Source organism: Cynocephalus volans, chromosome X, assembly GCF_027409185.1.
Source record: "Cynocephalus volans isolate mCynVol1 chromosome X, mCynVol1.pri, whole genome shotgun sequence".
Lineage (NCBI taxonomy): Eukaryota > Metazoa > Chordata > Mammalia > Dermoptera > Cynocephalidae > Cynocephalus > Cynocephalus volans.
Genome location: NC_084478.1, coordinates 130,881,621 through 130,905,486, shown reverse-complemented (window position 1 = coordinate 130,905,486; position 23,866 = coordinate 130,881,621). Strand labels below are relative to the sequence as shown.

The 23,866-nt window shown below is 36.7% G+C and overlaps 1 protein-coding gene across 2 annotated transcripts in view; it reads right to left on the bottom strand.

The window, feature by feature from the left end:
• Positions 1–17,250: 17,250 nt before the first annotated feature.
• WDR44 (WD repeat domain 44) overlaps positions 17,251–23,866 on the bottom strand; it is an 85,651-nt gene continuing 79,035 nt past the window's right edge. For both annotated transcript variants that reach the window (XM_063083314.1, XM_063083315.1), the window contains 6 exons: positions 22,897–23,088; positions 22,481–22,582; positions 22,132–22,247; positions 21,118–21,245; positions 20,582–20,716; positions 17,251–17,885 (listed from right to left, as the gene is read on the bottom strand). In XM_063083314.1, coding sequence (XP_062939384.1) covers positions 17,791–17,885; positions 20,582–20,716; positions 21,118–21,245; positions 22,132–22,247; positions 22,481–22,582; positions 22,897–23,088 — 768 coding nt within the window. In that variant the 3' untranslated portion in view covers positions 17,251–17,790. The remainder of the gene's footprint in view (positions 17,886–20,581; positions 20,717–21,117; positions 21,246–22,131; positions 22,248–22,480; positions 22,583–22,896; positions 23,089–23,866) is intronic.

The following is a 23,866-nucleotide window of genomic DNA, read 5'->3' as shown; positions in this document are numbered from 1 at the left end:
CTTATATTAAAAATTATTCCTTGTTTATCTGAAATTCAAACTTAACCAGGCAGCCTGTATTTTGTTTGGCAACCTTACATTCTATATTTGTGTAAGTTCCAAGTTTATAAGCCTCATTTCAGATTCTCAGTGTCCTTTGCAACTAGTCTGCAAGCCTGTGACCTCGGCTTTGCGTTCAGGAGACTTAGATTAGGCACTGAGGAGCTTCCATTTGTGCTGACACAGGCAATGAAAGGAGGGGTCCAGCTTTTTGGGGTGCAGATGGCAAGGCAGGTTCAGGGCCACCACATATGTACAAGTCCAGGGAGTGCCATTTACATAGACTATGATATTTTTTCCATTAAGCTCGTTCTGTGGCCTGGTCTGGGGCATTGTTTTTGGCAGCTTAGCTTTGATTATCCAGTCCTCTCAACAATTATGTGAAAGACTTAGTATCCTTTAAGAAACAACTTCTCTGCTTAATCTCCTAGAGTCAGCTTCTGTTGCTTGTGACTAAGAACCCTGACTGATAGATAGTATGTGTCAAGAGCTTTAAAAAGGTGCAAATCCTTTGAGTCCTCAAAGACACTTACCTAAGTGTGCACTTTATAGTGCAGACAAAATTTATACACAGAGATGTCCATCCAAGTGTTATTTAGAAAACTGGAAAATTGGAAACATCTCTGTTTAACTGCTCAGGAAGTCCCCAGAAGGTTACTAAGAATATGACCCATTTTATTTAACAACTTAAGTAAATGAGCAGTAAAAATTTCTTTTTTTCCTCCTCAAAGCTTGTGTAATGATTTTTTCTCCTTTGCCTACCTGGTTTGTGTCCTGAAGTTTTTGTGCAAGACTGGGTAATGTGTTAATATTTAACTCTACTTGACAACGCCAGAAATCATGTCATCAGAGGAATCTCTCTTATCAGGGCCTTTGAGATACAGTCCGTGACTGCAGAGTCAGACCTAAATTCCAGCTTGTAGGTTCCTCTTCCCAAAATGCTTAAACAAGTTTTTTTGTAATTTTTTTCCCCCAAACCCTAATGTAATCTGTTCTTCAAAGTGATTTCAGTGACAGAATTGTGAAACACTGAGTTTCTGAAAGACAGATGGGTCATGTAACACTCTAACAGAAACACAGAGATCCATTTATTCATCCATTATTTCAACAACGTTTATTAAACATCTACTACTCAGTAGGCGCTGTCCTGGATGCTGGGGATTCAATGATGAGCCAAACCTGACACCATCCTGGCTCTCAAGGAGCTCTTATCCAGTACAAGAGATAAACCTCAATGAAGTAAGCCACAAATGCGTGAATAATTACAGTCAGAATAACACAAACAGGTCTTCACAGCCACCTCAACTCTGCTCTGCTATAATGGACAAGAGTATTCAAAATGTTCAATTGTTATTCTCATCTCTTCCTTCTCTTTATAACATAATTATACATCTGCACCCTTTGCCAGGCAACTTTGTACTATAGCCCACCAGTAGGTGGGTAGAGTATATTTCCCCATTCCGTCGACTTGGGGCTTGATCATGTGACCTATTTTGACCAATGGAATACAGGCCAAAGTGATAGTGTATCAGTTCGGAGCAGAGGCTTTAAGAGGCATCTTGTATTTTTGTTTCCTTCTCGTATTCCTGCCATGCACTAAAAGACAAACATGCCACAGGAAACTACTCCCCTTTTGGCATGGGTCCTGGAATGGGAGCTACGTGGAGCGCACTGAATCTGAGCCTGCGAAGCCAGGCTAGCTAGCCTACTAAACCCATGGCAAACCCACAGAACCGTGAGCAAGAGAAAAAGGTTTGTTCTTGAGAGTGTCTAGAATCTGGGGAGTTGTCTGATACTGCAGCAGAAGCTGACAGTCCATCCATTTACAAATATTTGCTGAGTACCTACTGTATGCCAGGTGCTGGGATTAAGCGGTTAGCAAAAGCAGACACTGTTTTTATGGAAATCACAGCCCTCTTACTTTTGTTTAGCTGACATTTTTTTTCCCTCATTATTTCTTTTTATTTTCTCCTTAAAGTGGGCCAGCATGATGTACTAAGAACACGCCTGAGATCTCACTGTTTAGCCTGGTCTTCAGTTTCTGCCTCCTCACGATCACCCAGTTTTTACCCTCTCTTGGGCTCCCAAAACAGAGGTGTTACTATCACATTTTCATTTCCAACAGCATGAAAAAAATCTGTCCCCTGTGCAAAAAGAAGTTTCCTCATCAGGGTCCAATAATTTAAAAAGATTGAAAACTACGAATAAAATTTTGTTTTCAGTCATGAAAGCTTTCCAGTAACTGATTGCCTTTCAGGTGTTTCATAGACGCAAACAGATCATGCCTTATGGCCTGGCCATTTTCATTCTGAAGGTTCAGTCTAATCACAAGCATGCCAAGTACAGTCCTCCCCATCTCTGTTCTGTGAGGAGAGGTTCATTGCTCCCTAATGCTTTGAAGGGGAGGCAGAACCGACAGGGTGTCTGTTTGGCTCCTATTTATTCAAAAGTCACAGTAAAGACTACTAAAAGTGTTATTTAAATCCTCTTATTTAATTCGCCCAACACTTCTATGGCATAGTCTTCATTAGAAACATTACTGAGCACATACTATGTGCCAGACTCTATTGCAATTCCTGGGATATATCATTAAACAAAATAGACAAAGATATCTGCACTTGTGCGGTAAGACATAAAAGAAAGTTAAAATTTTGGATAAATTAATTAAGTAATATTTCAAATCTCAACCCTGCAACTTAATGATTAGGTGATCTTGGGCAAGTTATTCAATTTCTCTGAGCCTTAGTGTCTTCATTTATAAAACCAGGAGAAAACGTCTCTTGAAAGATTGTTATGAGGACTGGGATAATGCAGGTAAAATCCTTAGCATGGTGCTTGACTTACGGTAAATGCTCAATGATTGGTAAGTGCCTCTGCAAGACATATGCCTGTGTCATAGGGATCTAAGGGGCAGGGCCAGGATTTGCAACCACATCTTTTTTTATTTTAAGCTTTTAAAATTTACAAATAATTTTGAAATTACAGAAAATTGCAAGAATAAAAGTGGTACAAAGAACACCATATACTCCTTGCCCAGATTCACCTATTATTACCATTACAGCTCATTTGTGCATGTGCTCTCTCTCTGTGTATACAGAATCATATTTTTTCTGAACATTTGCAACTAAGTTACATAATTTATGACCCCTAAATACTTCGGTGTATATTTTGTAAGAATAGGGATATTCTTTTACATAACCACAGTACAGTTATCAACTTCAGTAAATTTAATATTGATACAATAATTTTTTCTAACCTAACATCCATATTCCAATTTTGTCAATTGACCCTATGATCCAATGATGATCTTTATAACATTATCCCCCGTCCATTACAGGATCCATTCTCCATCTATTTGTCATGTCACTTTAATCTAGAAACATTTCTGCAGACTGTCTTTCATGACATTGACATTTTTAAAGAATACAGTCCCCCTTTTGTTTCAATAGAACATTTCTTATTTGGGGTTCCTCCGGTGTTTCTTCATGATTAGATTCAGGTGATGCATTCTCGACTGATATACTATTTACTTCATGCTGGGTCTTTCTCAAACTGGAGGCACACGTTGTCCACCTGCCCCTCATTGGTGATGTTAATTTTCATCACTTGTTCCAGGCGATGTCCAATTTTTTCATTGTATAGTCATTCTTTTTGCTATGCGATTAGCGAGCAGTCTGTGGGTTAATATTTTAAGACCACGCAAATATCCTATTCCTAAACAAAATCCATTGATGATTCTTGTCTGAACCAGTATTTGCTGTGATGGTTGCAAAATGCTTATTTTCCAATTCCAGCACTTCCTCCACATTTACCAATTCAATTCTACTGTAGATAAGACCCCTCTCTTCCCCATGTTATTTATTTAGCTATGTACTCATCTGCTTATTATTGGTATGAATTCGTGGCTGTTTTTTTTTTCAATGTTTCCTAATTCATTATTGTACTTTATTTTGGTTCTCAATGTGTTCCAGATTTGGCCTATGGCCCCTACAAGCTGTCTTCTGTCCTTGTGGCATACAACCATCATTTATTTTGAGCACTTCCTTACTTTCTGGCATAACAATACGTTCCAGGCTCACCTTTGTGCCTACCTTGGCCAGCTCTGGAGTCAGTCATTCCTCCAAGGAGCTCTGGTGCAACAAGCTCTTTTGACTTCAGCTTGCAGATCTTTCTATCACACCACAGCTGGGTGAGCCCTACAAATACCAAGTTACGCTTGTGGGAAATGTATGGAAAACTGCGTCTCTAGGGTACAGGATATTTTCTGGGGAGTAATGGGAAACAAAGTTGGTTAGAAAATTGGCCAGAGAGCTAGAATTTTCTGTGGTAAGCAAATGGGAATCAATAAAGTTTCCTGATCAGATTCTTGGTTGGAATTCCAGTAAAAAGAATGGGAGAGGTATGGGCTTGAAGATTTATTTAGTAAAGATTGGGTTAGCTGGGGACAGACTGCCCGGACAGGGCAAGTATATAGTTGATTTCCTTATATTGACTAAGAAGAAAATTATGTAAGACACCTCTCTCATAATTTCTTTGCATAATATAGGAGCATAACAGCTAAGACAAATGAAGCCAACAGAAATCCCCGATTTCATTTTTGTCCACGCAACATCGACTTTTTTTTTTTTTTTTTTTTTGGCCAGGACTGACTGCAAAGAATACAAATACTGTAAGTGATTTGAGCCTCATTTCCTTTCCCTGGCCACCCTCTAGTGGAAATGAACTGAAATTATACAATGACCTACAGACAGCGAGCTGAAGGGGAAAAAAGAAACAACTAGGTGGATTAGGTGGAGAGATCACCACAGTTAGAGCAGGAAGGACTTGAAATATCGTGGTGTCCAAGTCCTGATTTTTCAGATAGGGAAACTGAGGCCCAAGGAGGGGGAAGCTACTTGCTCAAAGTCTTAACGGTAATGGCAGAGCCCAGAACACACAGCTCCCTGGTATGCACCATCATTTAAAAGAAATTCTTGAAAACTTTTCTATTTAAAAAAGCCCATTTGAATGCAGAAAGGTTGATTTAAATTTTGTAATATTTTGTCACCCAATCTATATATATTTTCAGAAGTGGGGTGGGCAGGGAGTAGTTATTACAAAATACCATACACCCCACTTCAGTCCCAATTATTTTCAAAATCGGTGAAAGAAAAAGGGATTTACAAAAATTTTTCATCCAGAGAAATGAAAGTTGAGGGGGATGGATGTGATCCAAGTGACAGTTCTGTGGCTTCAAAGGAATTTTTACACAGTTCTGAATGTGGGATCAAGTTATAAAGAGATGTGATTCCTTAAGGTCTAAGATACATAGACGCCCTAGTTGTAAATTTAGATGTAACTGTTCTAAGTAGCGTACACTAGTTTAAAAGACTTGAAATGCCTTTTTATCTGGTGATGGTGCTGCGAGAATTTTGGTATCTTTGTAATCAGTAATGATGACCTTTCAGATGATACACTGCCCTGTTGTTGTTAGTATATAAATGTGTCCAACAACTATCTTTGTTTTTCTTGGTTTGCAATTTGGTTTAGCAATACAAGCTGTCTGATATTGCTTTATGAGGTTTGTATTTAGTAATATCAATAACAGCTTCCAGTGGTGCCCTGCTCAATCCTTTTCATGCTCACTGTTTAATCTTCAAAGTAATCCTGTGAGGGATTTGTCCTCCAGCTGTCACCACTCTGGTGTAGGCTACCATCATGTCTTGCCCAGGTTACTGCTACCTTCTAACCGGTCGCTCAGTCTGTGGTCTTACTCGGCAACACCCTCTGCTCACTCCATTCTTCACACCGCAGCCCTTCGCTCTCAGAACAACGCCCAAATGTCTGAAAGGTTCTCCGAGACCCAGACCCATCCTTCATGTTCTACCTCAGTGGTCCCCAACATTTGTTGCTCAAAATAATTACTGACACATTTTTAAATTGACATCTAAACTTTTACATCATAAATTAAAATATCAGAGAGGATGCACTTCTGGAATTCTGTAAATATTTTATTAGAAATCTTACATTACTTTTAGTGGAATCTTAATACCATAGCAATTTTCTTCCTTTTAAATAACAGCTTTATTAAGATATATTTCATATACCATAAGATTCATACCATAACAATGACAGTTACCATCATTTCCTTTTAAAAACACAAGGACAAGTGCCTTTTTAACAGTCGAAGACTATACATTCCCTTTTCTGTTTGAACTTTTAGGTCCATTCCTCTTCTCGCACAGATTTTTATTTTACTGTGATGTATTTTTATTCTTAAAACTGTTTATATTGATCATTCTGTCATACTTCCTTGCAGCAAATATGCAGATACACACGTTAAACTTGAAATGATTTTTAATTTTCTGTGAGCATAATGCTCTTAATGTTAACTTTTCTTCTGAATCGAATTAGCTTTTCAAGTTATGTCACCACACACAACATAAATGTAACATTAATCAGTAATTATTAAGCATGAGAAGTACATTTTTACTGGAAATACACCTTTAAATGAAGTGTATTGTGCCATTTTCAATTAGTTCGTGTTTCTGCAGATCACTATTTCTTACTGCTAGGAGATATGGCTCAGCACCAACTTTATTCCTATTTTTTCTTTTCTTTTATAGATATAAGCATTAAGGAACTTTATTCACAAATTTAAGTAAATAAGAATAGGAATTTTTTAATATCAATGACACTCATTTCTTGGAAACTTTTTAAGTTATGTTTTTAAAAAGTGTTCTATTACCAAAGTATTTTTGGTTTTTTTTTTTTTAATGATTAGCTGGCAATTAGGTCTTCCTTCAATTTTATCAAAAGCAATGAATTGGAAATCACTTGACTGGCAAAAAGATATGCTACCGTATTATTGGAGTCACTAATCCTCCGTGTCAACACGAATATTTTGAATTGTCCCTCTGTTTATCTCTTTGGAGGTTTTTACACCCTGTGGCTATGTCCCATACTAAGTTTTGGGATGGGTGAGAACCATGATTTCCTTCTCTCAAGGGAGAGACAGACAGTCATAGAAAGGGAAGTGGGAAAGGAGATTCTGCAGATTGTCTCTTCCTCAGGCAGACAGATTTTGGGAACTCTGAGAACATATGAAAGTGGATGATCTGGAAATTAACTCCTTTAAAACTATCTGTGCCAACACATGCCTTGAAAAGTCTTTATGGGGTATGTGTACTTATCTTTAATTATAGCTGCACCAACCAAGGGGTTCTTAAATTTTAGTGTTTATCAGACATGCTTGGTGAGTTTGTAAATATACAAATTCCAGACTGGGTCCCAGTGATTCTGATTCAGGAGGTCTGGGGTGGGGCCCAGGACTCTGCGTTCTAAGCACTCCTCTCCCTCTCTTCCCATCTGATACAGGTTGTCTGTGCTGAAGAAATCTTGGGCTAGAGTATAAGACACAGAGGGCAGTTTGCCTGTGGGTGGCAGAAGCCCAGCTACAGGTGGTCTTGTTTTCTTAGCTCAGGCTCTAGGGCAGGCTTCTGAATGAGGCCAAGGTAGCTGCCTAGTTGTTTCTGTGTGTCCACACAGACCCCAGGGGAGTGGACACACGAATAGCTCCTCCTGCGTGTTGGTTACTGGTCAAATCTATCTCCAAACAATGACTCCCCGCACCTTTCCTGCACTTGGCAGATGGCAGGTTCCTTTATATTGCTTATGTACTGTCATTAGTCCACAGGCCAAAGAAGGGTTGTGTGTCTTTCACGAATGGTTGCAAGTAGTGGTGCCGGCTTGTGAGAACTGATCATTAAAATTTGCAAGCCATTTGTTAAAACGGTCATAATTAAAATTTAAATTACGACAAAATAAATTATAATAAAGATATAGGCAATACATACTCATCACTTTCTAATTATTTTTTACATTGTACTATTACTTATGATCTTGAGGTTATTTATGTTTATTGTATCTGTATGGTAGAAATACTATATAATACTGTGCTACTGCACACCATGTTAGGTGATGTCATATTGTTAGCTTGAAATTGGCCATAGTGGAAGTATTTACACCATGGAAATTGGCAAATGCTACAAATCTGGTCTTTTTGTGTTTTTTTGTAGAGTCAACTGTTAAATATTTACCATTTACTAGCACACCACTGGTTGTAGGCCTTGGGAAATCCATGACCCTATTTGTCTGTCTCTTGGCCTTTACTCAAATGAGTTAGCTGCTTGAACTTCTATTCCTAGCAGGAATTTTTAAACTTGAAGGTGCAAAAAAAGCCCCTAGAAAGTTACTGAAAACAGATTCCTGCCTCCCTTCCCCTAGAGACTGTGATTCAGTGTGACCCAGGAATCTGCATGTTTAAGTTCCATCTGAGGAAGGTGAAGCAGACAGACCACAGTTTAAGAAGTCCCCACTGCAATGAAGGGAGAGAGCCTTGAAAAAGAAAAAAAAAAAAAAAAAGTCCTGCTCTTAACATTAATGCATGAGAGTGAAAAGCTTTCATGTAATTTATATTTATAAGCTTCAAATAAATCCTTTCCCTAATGGAGATATATGAAAGCTTGGCTGACTGAACCCAGCCTCTAATAGTTTATCACTTTGATTTAGTGAATGCCCATGTCAGGACCAAAACTGAGCCAATGAAGTCACACATAGTTTCCAATCTCTCTTAAATTACACTAACCTTTTTCATATTGTCCTATGCACTGCAGCAGACTCAATTCAAGTTGAACATTTGTTGAGCACCTCATACTTGCAAGACCATGTGATTTACTTTCATATACATTCTATGGGTGAAGTCAATGTGTAACAGTCAACAATGAAGTGGAATTCTCTTCTATATCTATTTCAACTTGATTCCCTGTGGGTTTTAGGCTTTCCACCACCTTCTACTCCCATTGCCACCTGTGTCTGTCCCAGTTGCCGCTGCCTCTGCAGTCTGTCTGCACCCCCCACCCACCCCATACTTCGGGGTTCATCGCTCCTGCTGTTGCCACAGACAGAGCTTCACTAAACCTAAGTGTGCCTTTCTTTTTTGCCTCACCCAAAACTCACCTTGCAGAAGACTGTCCTGATTGACAACTCTGACTTACCAAGGCTAGGTTCAATTTAAGTTCTCTTTGGCCATAATTTTAATAGTTAAGTTTTACTCATGTTCAACAGGTTTAGTTCTGGTTTGTACTGCTTTACTAAACACTTTGTTTTGCAATTAATTTAGGCTAGTTTCATGGTTCAGTAAAGACTTAATATTTAAAATCTGTTAGGGGATCAGCAGATTAGTGCAATTCATTCCTGCTTTTTGGTTCTCTTTCTGTTTGGTTCTGGTCCTAAGCAGCAAAGCACTGACATCTGTTGCAATGTTCCTCCCCCACCTCCCAACCTCCCCATCTCTCCATCTAGGGACAGCGAAAATCTAAGGCATTTTGTTCTCCCAGCAATTAAAAATTATCCTTTTGGCCTTCTTATCCAGATAATGAATAATATGCGCTGCAACATTTTACATATTGAGTACCACCTAGAGGAGACAATATCTACTGATCCAGCTAATGAACATATTTGGCAAAAACATAAGGGAAAATGCTTCTCTTTACACTGCTTTGGGGGCATTGTCATTTGTAATTAGAAATTCTAGAGGTAGAGCTCAGTCACCTGCCATTCTGCTTCCTCAGAAGATCACAAGTTATGTCAACAGAGATTTGAAAAAATAAAGAGAAAGTGAGTAAATCCTCAGCTACATTGCCTTTGGAGGATTGCTGACAGGCACATGGTCCATTAGTGTTAGAAGGAATCTTAGTCCAAACACCTCGTTTTATTAGGTTCTGAGAGAACTACTTACCTTTCCTGTAATCACAAGGCCACCAGAAGCAGGACTACAAACTGGGACTCCCAATTCCTATGCAGGAGCATTTACAATCCATGATACTATTTATTCTTAAGAGTTCATGTTTTATACTTCCATTTAAAGGATCTGCCACCTTAAGTCAATAATTAGAAATTTTGACAAAGTATATACCTATCTCTTATTGTTATTCTAAGTATTAAAAAAAGGTACATACTGAATGTTCAATAGATTGTTTAAATTGTGTCCATGTGATGAAACATTTACATACCATAAATACATATGGAAAATGCTCATAATATGTAGCATGACTATTAATCCAATTATATAATAAACTCTTAAAATATATATATGAATAAAAATAAAGTTAAATATACTAAATATTAACACTGGTTGTCTCTGAATTATGGCATTATGGGTGATTATTATTTTTTTGGCTGCTGGCAGGTACAGGGATCTGAACCCGTGACCTTGTTGTTATAAGGCTGTGCTCTAACCAGCTGAGCTAACTGGCCAGCCTGATTATTTATTTATACTTTTTTGGTATAAGCCAAGTTTTCTACAGTGAGCATGTATTAAAATAAAATAAAATTTTAAATTAAAAGGGATTCTACTCAGCTATAAAAACGAATGAAATACTGCCATTTGCAACAACATGGATGGACCTCGAGAGAATTATATTAAGTGAAACAAGTCAGGCACAGAAAGAGAAATACCACATGTTCTCACTTATTGGTGGGAGCTAACAATTAATATATAAATTCACACACACACATACACACATACACACACAAACGGGGGGGGGTAAGAAGATATAACAACCACAATTATTTGAAGTTGATACAACAAACAAACAGAAAGGACATGGTTGGGGGGGAGGGGGGGAGGGAGAAGGGAGGGAGGTTTTGGTGATGGGGAGCATTAATCAGCTACAATGTATATCGACAAAATAAAATTTAAAAAAAAATAAAATAAAAAAAAAAAATAAATTAAAAGGGATTCTTATGAATTGTGTCAGCTTATAAGTCAGGTGTACAAGCAACTGAATCCTTTCTACCATCTAAGCCATTGCCACTAGTCCCAGCCAGCGATCAGCATATATAACCCTACTCTGCTCCCACAAATGCCGCTCTGTGAGTGACATTATACATGTAAATAGTCCTTAAGTCATGGTTTCTCTATAGCTTTCTACCATAGTCTCATAAGCTCTAAATTTCCCACAAAACTGGAAGTTGCGTAAACGTGTAACAGATCTTCACACTGTTTATGCCTTTGAATTAATCTGAAGAGGTTTTATTTGCAAGTTCTAAGAGTGGGAAAAGTTTTCTATTAATGAAGGGTGTTCTGTTTGTGACCCTTGAAGGAAAGGACCACACCTTATTATCTTACTATTCTTTACAGTACTTAGCACAGTAGGAACTTAAAAAATATGTAATAAAATGATTGAATTCATTATGTAATTCCTTGGTAGGTCTCTGAGATCTGAAACATATTATAAATGGTTCAAGGCAACCCAGTTGATTATCTGAAAATCATTTACTTTGAAATTTTTCCTATGTTGTTTTTAGCTTCAATCAGGTGCTTCAAACTTGGTTCTTACAGACCTTTCAAATTCTGATGAGCACTTCAGAGGTACATTAAAAATATTTTTTATCAGAGAACTTAGGGTTAGTTTTCACATTAAATTTCAAAGGTTTTTGCAGAAATTCACAAGCTGATCCTAAAATTCATATAGAAATGCAAGGGACCCAGAACAGCTAAAACGATTTTGAAAAGAACAACGATAGAGGACTCACAGTTCCCAATATCAAAAGTTATAACACAGGTATAGTAATCAAGACAGTGTAGTACTGGCATACAGACAGGCATACGTATCAATGGAATAGAATTGAGAGTCCAGAAATAAACTATAATGTAATTATGGTCAACTGACTTTTGACAAGGGTGCCAAGACAATTCAATGGGGAAAGAATAATCTCTTCAAGAAATGGTGCTGGGACAACTGGATATTCCAATGTGAAGGAATAAAGTTGGATCTCTTCCTTACACCATACACAAAAATGACTCAAAATGGGTCACAGAGCTAAATGTAAGAACTAAAACCACAAAATTCTTAGAAGAAAACTTAGAAGTAAATCTCTGAGACCTTGGATTAGGCAATGGTTTGTTAGACATGACACCTAAAGCAAAAGTGACAAAAGAAAAATTAAACACATTGAAAAGGTTTGTGCTTCACAGGACATGATCAAGAAAGTGAAAAGACAACTTACAGAATGGAGAAGATGTTTGCAGATCATATATCTGATAAGGAACTTGTATCCAGAATATATAAAGAACTCTTACAACTTAATAATAAGAAAAATAACCCAATTAAAAATGGACAGATTTGACTAGACATGTCTCCAAAGAAGATATACAAATGGCCCAAATGGCCAATAAGCACATGAGATGTTCAAGATCATGAGTCATTAGGGAAATGCAAATCAAAACCACAGTGACAATCGACTTCACGCCACTAGGATGACTATAATAAAAAAAATGGACAATAACAAGTGCTCACGAGGACATGGAGAAATTGAAACCCTCATTGCTGGTAGAAATGCAATGAGGTAGAGCTGCTGTAAAAAACAGCTTGGCAGTTGCTTAAAAAGTTAAACATATGACCCAGCAATTCCATTCCTAAGTATATATATCCAGGAGAAATGAAAACAAATGTCCACACAAAAAAATGTGCATAATTATTCATAAAGGCCATAGACTGGAATCAACTCAAATGCCCATCAACTGATGAACAAAATGTACAATGAATTATTATTTAGAAATTAGATGGAATGAAGTACTGATTCATGCTACAACATAAGTGAACCTGGAAAACATGCTAAGTGAAAGAAGCCAGGCACAAAAAGCCACATATTGTATGATTCCACTTTATCTGGCTATGTCTACACTTATATGCTTATCAGCTCCTCAAAAGCTCTGTCATTCCAAGTTGTCAATGTGCTTCATCTTTGAGCTTGTTTGTCTGATTAGATGTATTTCTTTTTTTTTTTTTTTTTTTTGTCTTTTTTGTGACCAGCTGCACCGCGCTCAGCCAGTGAGCGCACCGGCCATCCCTATATAGGATCCGAACCTGGCGGGAGCGCTACTGCGCTCCCAGCGCCGGACTCTCCCGAGTGCGCCACGGGGTCAGCCCTGATTAGATGTATTTCATGTATGACCTTAAAGATAGGGCCTTTTATAGCCAGAGGCCAATTAATTTTACTATTTCCAAATTCCCTGCTTTCTACTGTTACTAGTCTATCATGTTAAAAATTTATTTTAAATAAAATGACTGGTGGCAGTGTTATGGGCTAAATTGTGTCCCCCCCAAATCCATATGTCGAACGCCTAGCCCCTAGTACCTCAGAATGTGACTGCATCTGAAGATAGGGCCTTTAAAGAGGTGATTAAATTAAAATGAGGCCATTAGGGTCGGCTCTAACCCAATCAGAATGGTGTCCTTATAAGAAGGAAAGATTAGGACATACAGAGATACCAAGGGTGCGTGTGTACAGAGGGGACGACCATGTGAAGCAGCAGCAAGAGAGTGGCTATGTGCAAGCCAAGGAGAGGCCTCAGGAGAAACCAAACCTGTCAACATCTTGATCATGGACTTCCAGCCTCCAAAACTGGGAGAAAGTAAATTTCTATTATTTAAGCCACCTGGTCTATGTTATTTTGTTAGGGCAGCCCTAGCAAACTAATCCATCAGACTCATTGCAACCAAGTTATGGGTCTGTCAGGCTTGCTTCTACAAGGGTACTTCAAAAAGTTCATGGAAAGTTGGTATTATCTTTTAATTCTATTTTTCCACAAACTTTTTGAAGTGCTCACATATAAATGTCCACAGCATGAATACAAATGATCAATGCAGTAAATTTTTAGAGTGCCATTAGAATAATCAAGCTATAACCCAATCAGACAATGGACTTCATGTCTTCTAATGAATTACTAATCCCTCAAGCTATCACCAAATTTTGTGTTTTTTCAAATAAGTTTGTGTTTTGATAACTCAGAAATATCACTTACATACGAGGGTATTTCAACAAGTTCATAGAAAGATTATCTTTCAATTCTATTTTTTCCATGAACTTTTTGAAGTACCCTTGTATAAGTAAGAATGCTCACATGCTGAATTAGAGAACTGGGTTTCTATTTAACCTGACATTCTTCATATATATGTATATATAAATAATTCAGTAAATGGCATTGTATGGAGAGGTAAGAAAATTAGAGAAGACTCTTTTAATCATGTAAACCTGCAGTCTGGACAGTGTCTGTTTTCCCTATTAGACTCCCTCAAGGGCTTGACAGACTAAGCACTTGATGTTTGCTGAATGAGTGCTCAGTGCAGCAACAGAACTGTAAAACTGCTTCAGGATAATGGTAAACATCTGAAAGCAAGGCAGAAAGCTTGTATACAGAAGAATTTAGCAAATACTGCTTACTTACTAAATAGTGAGTCTATGTACATTATTAATTCCCAATAAATTTGGTTAGAGGGTCAGATAGCTTAAGTGAATCTAATATTAAAAAGGTAATGTGGGCAGATAAAAAAGTGCTGACCGAAGTAACTTTGGAAAAGGGTGTTTTGACTGGGAACTGACATGTACATAAACACTGTACTCCAGTTGGTAAAGCTGTTTCTCATGGGGTACAAGCTAGCAATTCTTAAACTGTTGAATATGTTATGCTGGGATAGAACAAATAACTGAATGATAAATGGTGGGAGCCAGATTTTTCACTGTTGGAGAAAGTTACAGATAAGCAAGGGGAAGATGATAGAATGATCCATGTGTTAATAAACTCTAGTCAGAGACATTAGAAAGAACTCAGATTTAATAGAGATGATCACACAGAAATAGTTATAGATATGTGTATATGCACAGATTAGTATACACATATTTATTTCTTTGCTGTCAGCTAACAGTCCAAGAGAAATGACACTTCAGTAGCAACAAGCACACCTACCACCCAGATCTTCATTTCTAATACCATTCTCCAATAGAAGGAACCAGTGTCCCTTGGATAAATGGGTGATCCTAGGGCTGGGGCAGGAAATATAAAAGATGAGCTTGGAGCAGCATGCAGTGACAGAAAATAAGAAAGTAAGAAAAGGCGAAAGAGAGAGAAAGCAAGCAAGCAAGCAAAAGACAGAGCCAAAGAAAGACAAAGAAAGAACAAGATGGGGGCATGTCAAAGGGACAAAGGAGCCTGAAAGAACTCCCAGTGACCAAGACTGGAACAAAATAATGCAGTACTGGATTATAACACGAAGTATAAAATAAATACCCATATGCCCATGCTGACAAATAAATGGGTGAATAAATAAATAAATGAAGAGACCTAGTTCCTGTATAAAACAATTCCAAATAAGTTACAGATACTTGCTTAAGGAAGTGGGGCTTATCTCCTTCCCACCCCTTGAGTTTGGGCAATGCTTAGTGATTCAATTACAAAGAGTAGAGTACAAAAAAGGAAAAAAAAAGTAAATTTATAGTGGAGAAAACTGACAAACACTACCTCAGCCTTTGTGTAAAGTAATGAAAACAGCAATTGACCTCAGTGGTCTTTGTCCCAAAAGTCCACAACCCCAGTTGAATCACAAGAAAAACACAAGACAAACCCAAACTGAGGGACATTCAACAAAATACTTGACTAGTACTCCTCAAAACTGTCAAGGTCATCAAAAGCATGGAAAGTCTGAGAAACCGTCATGACCAAGAGGAGCCTGGGATCTCAGAAGAGAAAAAGGACATGAAGTAAAAACTAGGGAAATCTGAATAAAGTGTGGAGTTTAGTTAATAGTAATATTCCAGTGTTGGTTCCTTAACTGTGAAAAATGCACCATGGTAACAATATGTTGTTAACAGTACAGGGAAGTGGGTGCAGGGAATATGGGGACTCTACAAATTTTCCGAAAATCTAGAACTATTCTAAAACAAAAAGTTTATTTAAATTAAAAAGTACAATGTGCTTAAATGCAATGTGCTATCCTGGATTAAGTCTTGGAATTGAAAAAGAACATTAATGGAAAAACTGTTGCAATCTGAATAAAGTCTGGTGTTTACTTCATAATAATGTACCAGTGTTGGTGTTGGGTTCTTAGTTTTGATGAATGTACCATGGTAATGTAAGATATTAACACTAGGAAAAACTGGATAAGGAGTATATGGGAACTCTGTATTTTCTTTGCAATTTTCCTGTAATTCTAAAGTTATTCCAAAATAAAAAGTTTATTTTTTAAAAAAAGAAAACAATGTAATGCAAGGTAGCTGAATGAGCAAGCAAAATCTATCTGCTTGGACCACCCTAGATAATCTGCACGATGGCATTTGATTTGTTTGTGACTCTGGTGAATCTCTCCCCTCATTTCCACACATATCCTCAGTGCTGGCTCTGCTGAATCAACCTGAGTATGTTTCATGTGCACGTATTGACAGCAGAAAAGTGGCTGTGGCTATCAGGGGAGGCTGGGTTCCCTAGGAAACTAGATGACCCAAATCTAGGGAACAAAACAAAAAGGGCCATGCTTCAGAACTGAAGGGAACGAGAGCAGTTGGGGGGAGGGAGGTCTGTTAATCAAGAAGTTAGCTCAGAAGACAGTTACGATTTTTTAGGGAATAAGACAATGATTCTCAGCTGGGAGAGGGTGAGGGCCAGAGACGAGGGCAAATGTTGACTCAGTGGGTACTCCATTTTCTCTGCTTTACCTATGGCTTACTCATAAACTCTTCTACCTATATTGTCCTTGCTGCTTATAAAATTAGGCTAACTAAGACTAGCATGAGAATCAAGTGGCTACCATGAGTTACCAGGAAAGGTAGGACAGACAGGGGATAGGGAGAAAAGGGGACATTTCTAGGGCCACAGCCAGAAAAATCAAATTGTTAAAATGAGAGTTTATTTTTCTTGCATTTTTCGATTTACTAAAGTCATCTGAAAATAAAGTCACCTTAAAAAGTGTTGGCAACCAACTTTTAATAATACATATTTAATTTTCAGAAACATATGCTAACCATCAACAACATGATCAGGGTTCCATTGCCCCAGATGTTATTTCATTGGTACATTATATTGATATTTACAAAGGCTTTCAAATTGAACAACACAAAACAAAACAGCTTAATTTTTAAAAACTACAATGCTTTTAAAAAAAATGTAAACAGTTCATTTTTACATTATTGTAAAAAAGAAGACTCACTCCTTAATGCAGCTTAATTTTTTTTTAAGTGAACAAAGCCTGGTGCTCATGGATAAAGAATGAAAAGAATTCTTTACATAGAAACATTGTGCTCCAGTGTGGCAAAGAAAAAGAATTATATATACACATATAAAGAAAAGAATCTTAAGTCCACAATTTAGACCACAAAAAAAATATTGTCCCCAAATTGAGAAATTTATAAAAACCATTTACACATGGTTATTGACCTATTGAAAACCTATATAACATTTTCAAAATAATAACTCAGTCAAAAGATACCACTTTTCTTAAAAATGAATTTTGTGCAAAAGAAATTGTTTAAGCTAGAAACAAGACTATCCCCCCTTGTAAGAGGCCAAAAGAGCCACTGAAATAATTTAACTCTGTTAGATTTAGTGCATGTAACCAAAGGCACACACATGTGATTAATATATTAATGTCTTTTCATGCAGAAACCTGTGCATGTTTATAATTATATAATGAAAACACAAACATAATAAAACATAAAGCCTAATGTTTGGCAATGTTAATCTAGCCATATTCCTTTCTAGTCTATCAGTCCAGGATTTCCTAGATCATTAACACCGCCTCTCAAAAAATATATTAATTTGAACAACTTTCAATAAAAATTTTAAAAAAGGATGTTAGCCTGAAACACTATAATATTTTTTCGGTTCTGATACATAAAGAAACTTACTGATATGTTTATTTTAAATGTCATTTCAAATTAAGATACACTTTTCCTTTTGTTAATAAACACTTTGATTGCGCCAGTGAAGTCAGCAGAAAGAAGAACTTCTGTGTTATCTGTCTTCGTAACACCTTAAAAGCATAAAAAATAGTTTTTAGTTGATTTTAAAGGAATATGAAGATTGCTACTACAATTATCACATGCCCATGACCTTCTACCTTTGGGGCGAAGATCCTCTCCCCATCTTTCCAGTCTCCTTTTCCAGCTGGCTCCTATAACCCTTTCATCCTGCTGTAACTCTCCCTCTTCTCTGAGGCTCACTTCCACTTACCTGGGGTTAGCTGGCTTGAGGATATTATTAGTCCCTTGTGGCCTGGATGCCTGGATTTACTCCCAGGCACCCTTGGTCTCTGAGTCATCTAATGCTTCATTTCATGGCAAGAGGCTAGCGTGTTATTCAGCTTCAGGACTGGAATGCTGGCAGAATGGCATCAGCTGGGTAAGTCTGTTGTTAACAGGGGTGTCTAACGAGGCTGACAGTAAGGTTTATTGTACAGCAGATGTATTAAAACCGCCATGAAATGAAGTACACACCTATGCTCTGTGAATGCTGACAGCACCTTATGCCTTTATGGTACTTATCGAAGAGCTATGTAGCTATGCTGAATGGCAAAAATGCTTACCCCTTACATTTGCCAGTTGTGTAAAAGCATTTAACAAATTCAGTGTTTATTAACTCTATTATAAATAGGTAAAAATTGTAGATTTAAGGACTGATTAGTAAGGAAGAAAATAATCTATACTTTAATTGGAAAGTTGTGTACTGAATGAGTCAGATGAAATGGTTTTACTTAGATGTGCTAAAAACATATTATAAGCCTCTGAACATTCCTTATCACCCTTTTGGCATATCTTAAAGTAGTGCTGCGCGGCAGCAGCAACAGCAAAGGACTTCGGGATATGAGAAGGGCTAGAGAAAAAATAATTCATCATATGCATAAAATATTTTATAACATACAATAATAATGAAGATGATGATGATAATGTCTACTACATGCCAGACAATTTGCTAGGCACTTTTACATATGTTATCTTTAATTCTTATAACAACCCTGTAAACTAGGTTATCACCACCATTTTACACATGAGAAAAATTGAGGCTGAAATTGCCAAGTATGTAAGGAATAAGGAGAGAGAGAGCAATTGGATATATTTTATTATCCCATACCCTGGGTTTAAGAGTTTATTCTTAGATTACACCTAGATAGGTACAAAATGACAAACACAAGTCTGAGCATGACCTATTTCAAAAAAGACCCAAGAATTAACTAAATCTTGTTAATGTGGTACATTTTTTAAGTTAAACAAAAAAACAAACAAACAAAAATGTACATTTCACTTCTCAAATTGTTTTAAAAGCTAGAATTTGCTGTGGAATGCGTAGGGCAAGTATATAGAGTGTAACAAGGTATGACATGGGGAGAAAAGAAAAGAAAAAAATGACAAGTTAGAAGAGAGAAGCTGGATTTGATTCTGAGAAGGAAAGAAAAAGAACACAGAAAGCAATATTTCCAATGAGGGATTTAGTAAAGATTTAATAATTCTGACTCGGTTTATTTTTAAATCTTATAACTGAAAGAAGTGCTAGACTAAAGTTCATCTTTGTTATCAAACTTTTCCTTCACAGACAAAAGGAATAGAGTATTGAATGGATAGTGTGAACAATACTACAAGAGAAATTACTTAAGATTAAATTAAAGCACTTTAAATTAAATTAAATTAAATGTAAGAGTTAAGTGTTTTTGCCATTCAGCATAGCTATATAGCTCTTCAATAAGTGCCATAAAAGCAAAAGGTGCTGTCAGCATTCACAGAGCGTAAGTGTGTACTTTATTTCATGGCAATTTCAATATGTCTGCTGTACAAATTTTCAGCATTCAAATACTTTTAAGAAGCATCTTTTGTACATAGTATCTATTATTGTGGCTTTGTGACTCTATAAAAGGCCTAGCTGTAGTATGTAGAGTGAGAAAACACATTTAATAAACTATTCTGCAATTGATTTTAATAACATAAACTTGTTTTCACTAACAACTGGTCCAAATTTGCATGGTCTTACTATACTCTTAAGGACTAGCATAGACCATTTTTATATAATTGATTGGCACGCAATACTACTTGTGGACAGTTTCTTTTTCTTTTTACTTCCTAATCTGAGCATTTTATATAACTGTAATTGCTACTCATTCTCAAAGCAGTAATTACTACTCATTCTCAAAGCATATGCTACAAATAGTAAGAAATTACTGGCTTGTAAATAGCTACCTATCTCAAGAAGCTGTTAATTTGCGACAAGCAGGAAAAAACCCTGCTTTCATTTGGATTTAATTCACTTAGTCAACAAATGTTTACTAAGCACCTACTATGTGCAGGCAACCACTGTGCTAGGCACTGGCAATACAACAATAAATAAGACATATAAAGTCTCTATCTTCCTAGAGATTATAGTCTAGTAGGAAAGACAGATAATAAAGAAGTTTTGTATTTGTATATCTTGTTTGCATTTCTCCAAAGAGAATGATTGCCTACAAAAAATTATGAACTTCCAAAATTTTCATTTTTAGTTCCCAGCTGAATTTCAGAAAAGTAAAACTTGCAAGAAATATGTTACTAAAACGTTCAGAAATGGATATCTGGCAACCATTATTTTGTACACAAGAAATATTCTTTATATTCGTGAAAACCTCATCATACATAATAACTGGTCAGTGAGGCTACCTAGTGCTGACTACAAAAAATGTAGGGCAAATAAAACATGAGTACCTACCAGTGGACGTAGTGTCCAAAACTTCAACATCTTCATCTTTATCGTTCCCTTCTGATTTTTCGCACTGCATATCCAAAGATAACATCAAACTTGGGTTTGGAGCAAAGATAGCTGATGTAACAACTGCATTATGTGCTAGGGAAAAAAAAATTTACTTCAGGATAAGTGATAAATTTGATATGAAACATCAAGACAAAAAATATAACATGCAAAACATACAATGTTATATGTGTATGTTGCATGTCAAATATCCTTAAAAACTAACAGAATTAACTAAAAACAATTCAAAACCCAAACATATCTTCTAAAAAAAATGCCACATATGTTTTAAGATTCCATGACTTCTCAAATTTTAGACCAGGGTAAGTTCTTCGTTGGCAGAAAAAAATCAATAAGCAAAGCCAAATACAAAGCAAAAACCAGTTACAACTGCCAAACTGCCTCTCTAAAATAATGCCTATACAAATTTACTTCTAGTACATCTCCACTTTAACTTTATTCTTTTACAAGACACGCAAAAGTAGTCATTTACTAACCTTTAATACCTTCCCAGAAGTCATTACGATCTCTCCTGACTGAAGTAAACTTGCTTAGGTCATGGTAAGTACTCCAGATATAAACATACTTATCTTCCGAACCACTAACAAGGTAAGTAAAATCATGACTAAATTTGGGGAAGAAAGAAAGAAAAATCAAATTTGTGAGTGTGATTTTTTTTTTAGGTTTCCTTCTATAAGTACTTTCTACTTTAAAATACCTAAAACAACACCTGAAAGAGCTGTTGAAAATGTAGACTCAGTCTCACTCTAGAGGTTCTGACTGAATAGGTCTGATGTGGGGGCCAGGCCTTTGTATTTTCATCAAAGCTCTAGATAACTTTGATGCTAGTTAAACCATATTGGGAGGAATGATGATTTAAGGGATGAAAGAGAGAAGCAGAGTATTTTATCAGTAGAACAACTGGGGAATTACTGGGTAATTAAAGAAGAAAGGAATAATTGATGACAAAAGGGCTGAAAGAAAGAGGGCTAGAAAGAAGAAAAGGCAGGTAATCCATTTCAGGAGAGCCTCCAGACCACAAATTAAGAGTTCAAATAATGATATATAAAGGTGTTAATACAGGACAACTGTGCTGTAGGGTGTTAAAATGCTTTCTTAGCTTCTGTACCCAAAAGGATCAAGACAATGGTAAGGGGTGGGGGTGGAGGGGGGAAATGGCTCTTCTTAAAAGCTTACATACAGGTACGAAAGCAAAAATTCTGGCTGAGAGTCCTCCTAATCCTGGTTCTGCAACTAACTGTGACTTTAGGCCAATCCCTTTATTTTCTGGGTCTTGGTTTCTTCATGTGCAGAATAGGGGCAGTCCTAACTCTATCTACTATACAGGTCGACAAAGTAAGTATTGCAAGATGATAAAATGAGATACTAGTTGTAAAAGTGCAAAGAAACTAAAAATCCCACATAAATATAAGGCGTAGATCAATGGAAAAAAATGGGAGAAGGGGAGAAATGTTCTGATCTCTTTTAGGAATTGCTCATTGCCAATTTACCTGAAACTTGCTTTGATCTGGCTACTGCTGTTGACATAACCCTTATACTTCATGGACAGTGACAAATCTCTCAGATCATATAGTCTGATTCTGGAGTCATTTGAGGTTACCAGTATCTAAAAATAAATCAAAGGAAAAGTTAAACATATTATCTTTTAATCTATGCTAAGCTATAACCAAATATGGGTGTTACACACATACAAAACTAGAAAAACTAGAAAAATACTTCAAAACTAGAAAAAGCAGTATTCCATAGGAAAGGGAATAGATTCTTTGCCAAGATATTAAAAACTAACTTTTAAGAGTCTTCATATAATGTGGAGAGAGATGGTTTTGAATACTATAATACCTTATTTTCTCCAGGTAAAGGCTCAATGCCAGTAATTTTTCTTCCAACCTTGTTACGTCCTCTAGTAGATCGGACATGTATTTGTGTATGGTATTTCAAATGCTAAAAAGAAATTGTAAGTTTAAAATATCAGAATTAAAATAAATCGCAAAGATTACCTGATCCAACCCTCAGACAGACATGCTATTATTTGCCCCAATTTGAAGATAAGGCAGTTAAAGCCCAGAGGGGATAAACAACTTGTCTAAAACCAAAGAAGTCTTGGGCTGGCCAGTTAGCTAATTGGTTAGAGCACAGCCTGATCACACTGAGGTCATGGGTTCAGACCCCCATACCAGCCAGCTGCCAAAAAAACAAACAAAAAAACCCACAGAAGTCTTTTACTAAGTATTCTATTTCACAAGATAATCATTTACCTCTGTATCATAGAAAATACATCTGCCATCGTATGTCCCAATCACTGCGTATTTGCCATTCTGACAGAAATTTGCAGCTGTGATCAATTTTGTCTGACCATCTACTTCATTCCACAAAGCTACTTTTTTGTCAGGTATGTTCCAAAGGCGGAGCTTTCCATCCAATGACCCACTTAGAAAATACCTGTCATCCTATAAAGGTGGCAAAAGAGAAAGCTTTCATTTTACCACATCAAGAAAAACTCATTAGCAAATCAAAACAGCAAGTCTATTAGAAATAATATTATAAAACGTAGATCTCATTTTAAAAGTATTATTCTTCAAGCAAACACTATTTTATGCACTAAAAACAATAACGATTAGAAACCTCAGTATTCATTTTGGAGAAATAAAGTTCTAATCACTTTTTCATATCCTTAAACTGCTTAAACAGGTATGGATGTTAATAGATAACAAGTTTGAGAATGTATTACAAGGAAGAAGATTCTGTGATCAAATATGTTTGAGAAATTCTGGGTCACAGAAAGTTAAACAGGATTCCCATTTAATCTGCATTCTGAATATCCAAAAAGGGGATAAAGTGGGTAGCATTTTCCAACTTACTTAACCAGAGACTTTTTGGGGGAGGGTAGGGGAGTCAGGTAGGAACATCTAACAGGTCTAGCACCTTCAAGGAACATGATTTGGAAAACACTATCTCACACCAAACCCTCCTCTGAGATACATGTAACACTAAGATAAAAGAGTAACAACAGTTAGTGGCTCACAGAACCAGTCATTTTCTGCGACTCTAAAACCATGTCAACAGAGAATCACTTCACTATTCAAATTTTCAATCTCAAACCAGGGGTTCTCAACCTGGGGCAATTTGACCCCACAGGGGACATCTAGCAATGTTTAGAGACATTTTTCACTGTCATAACTGCGAGTGGAATGGGGATGCTACTGGCATCTAGTGGGTAGAGGGCAG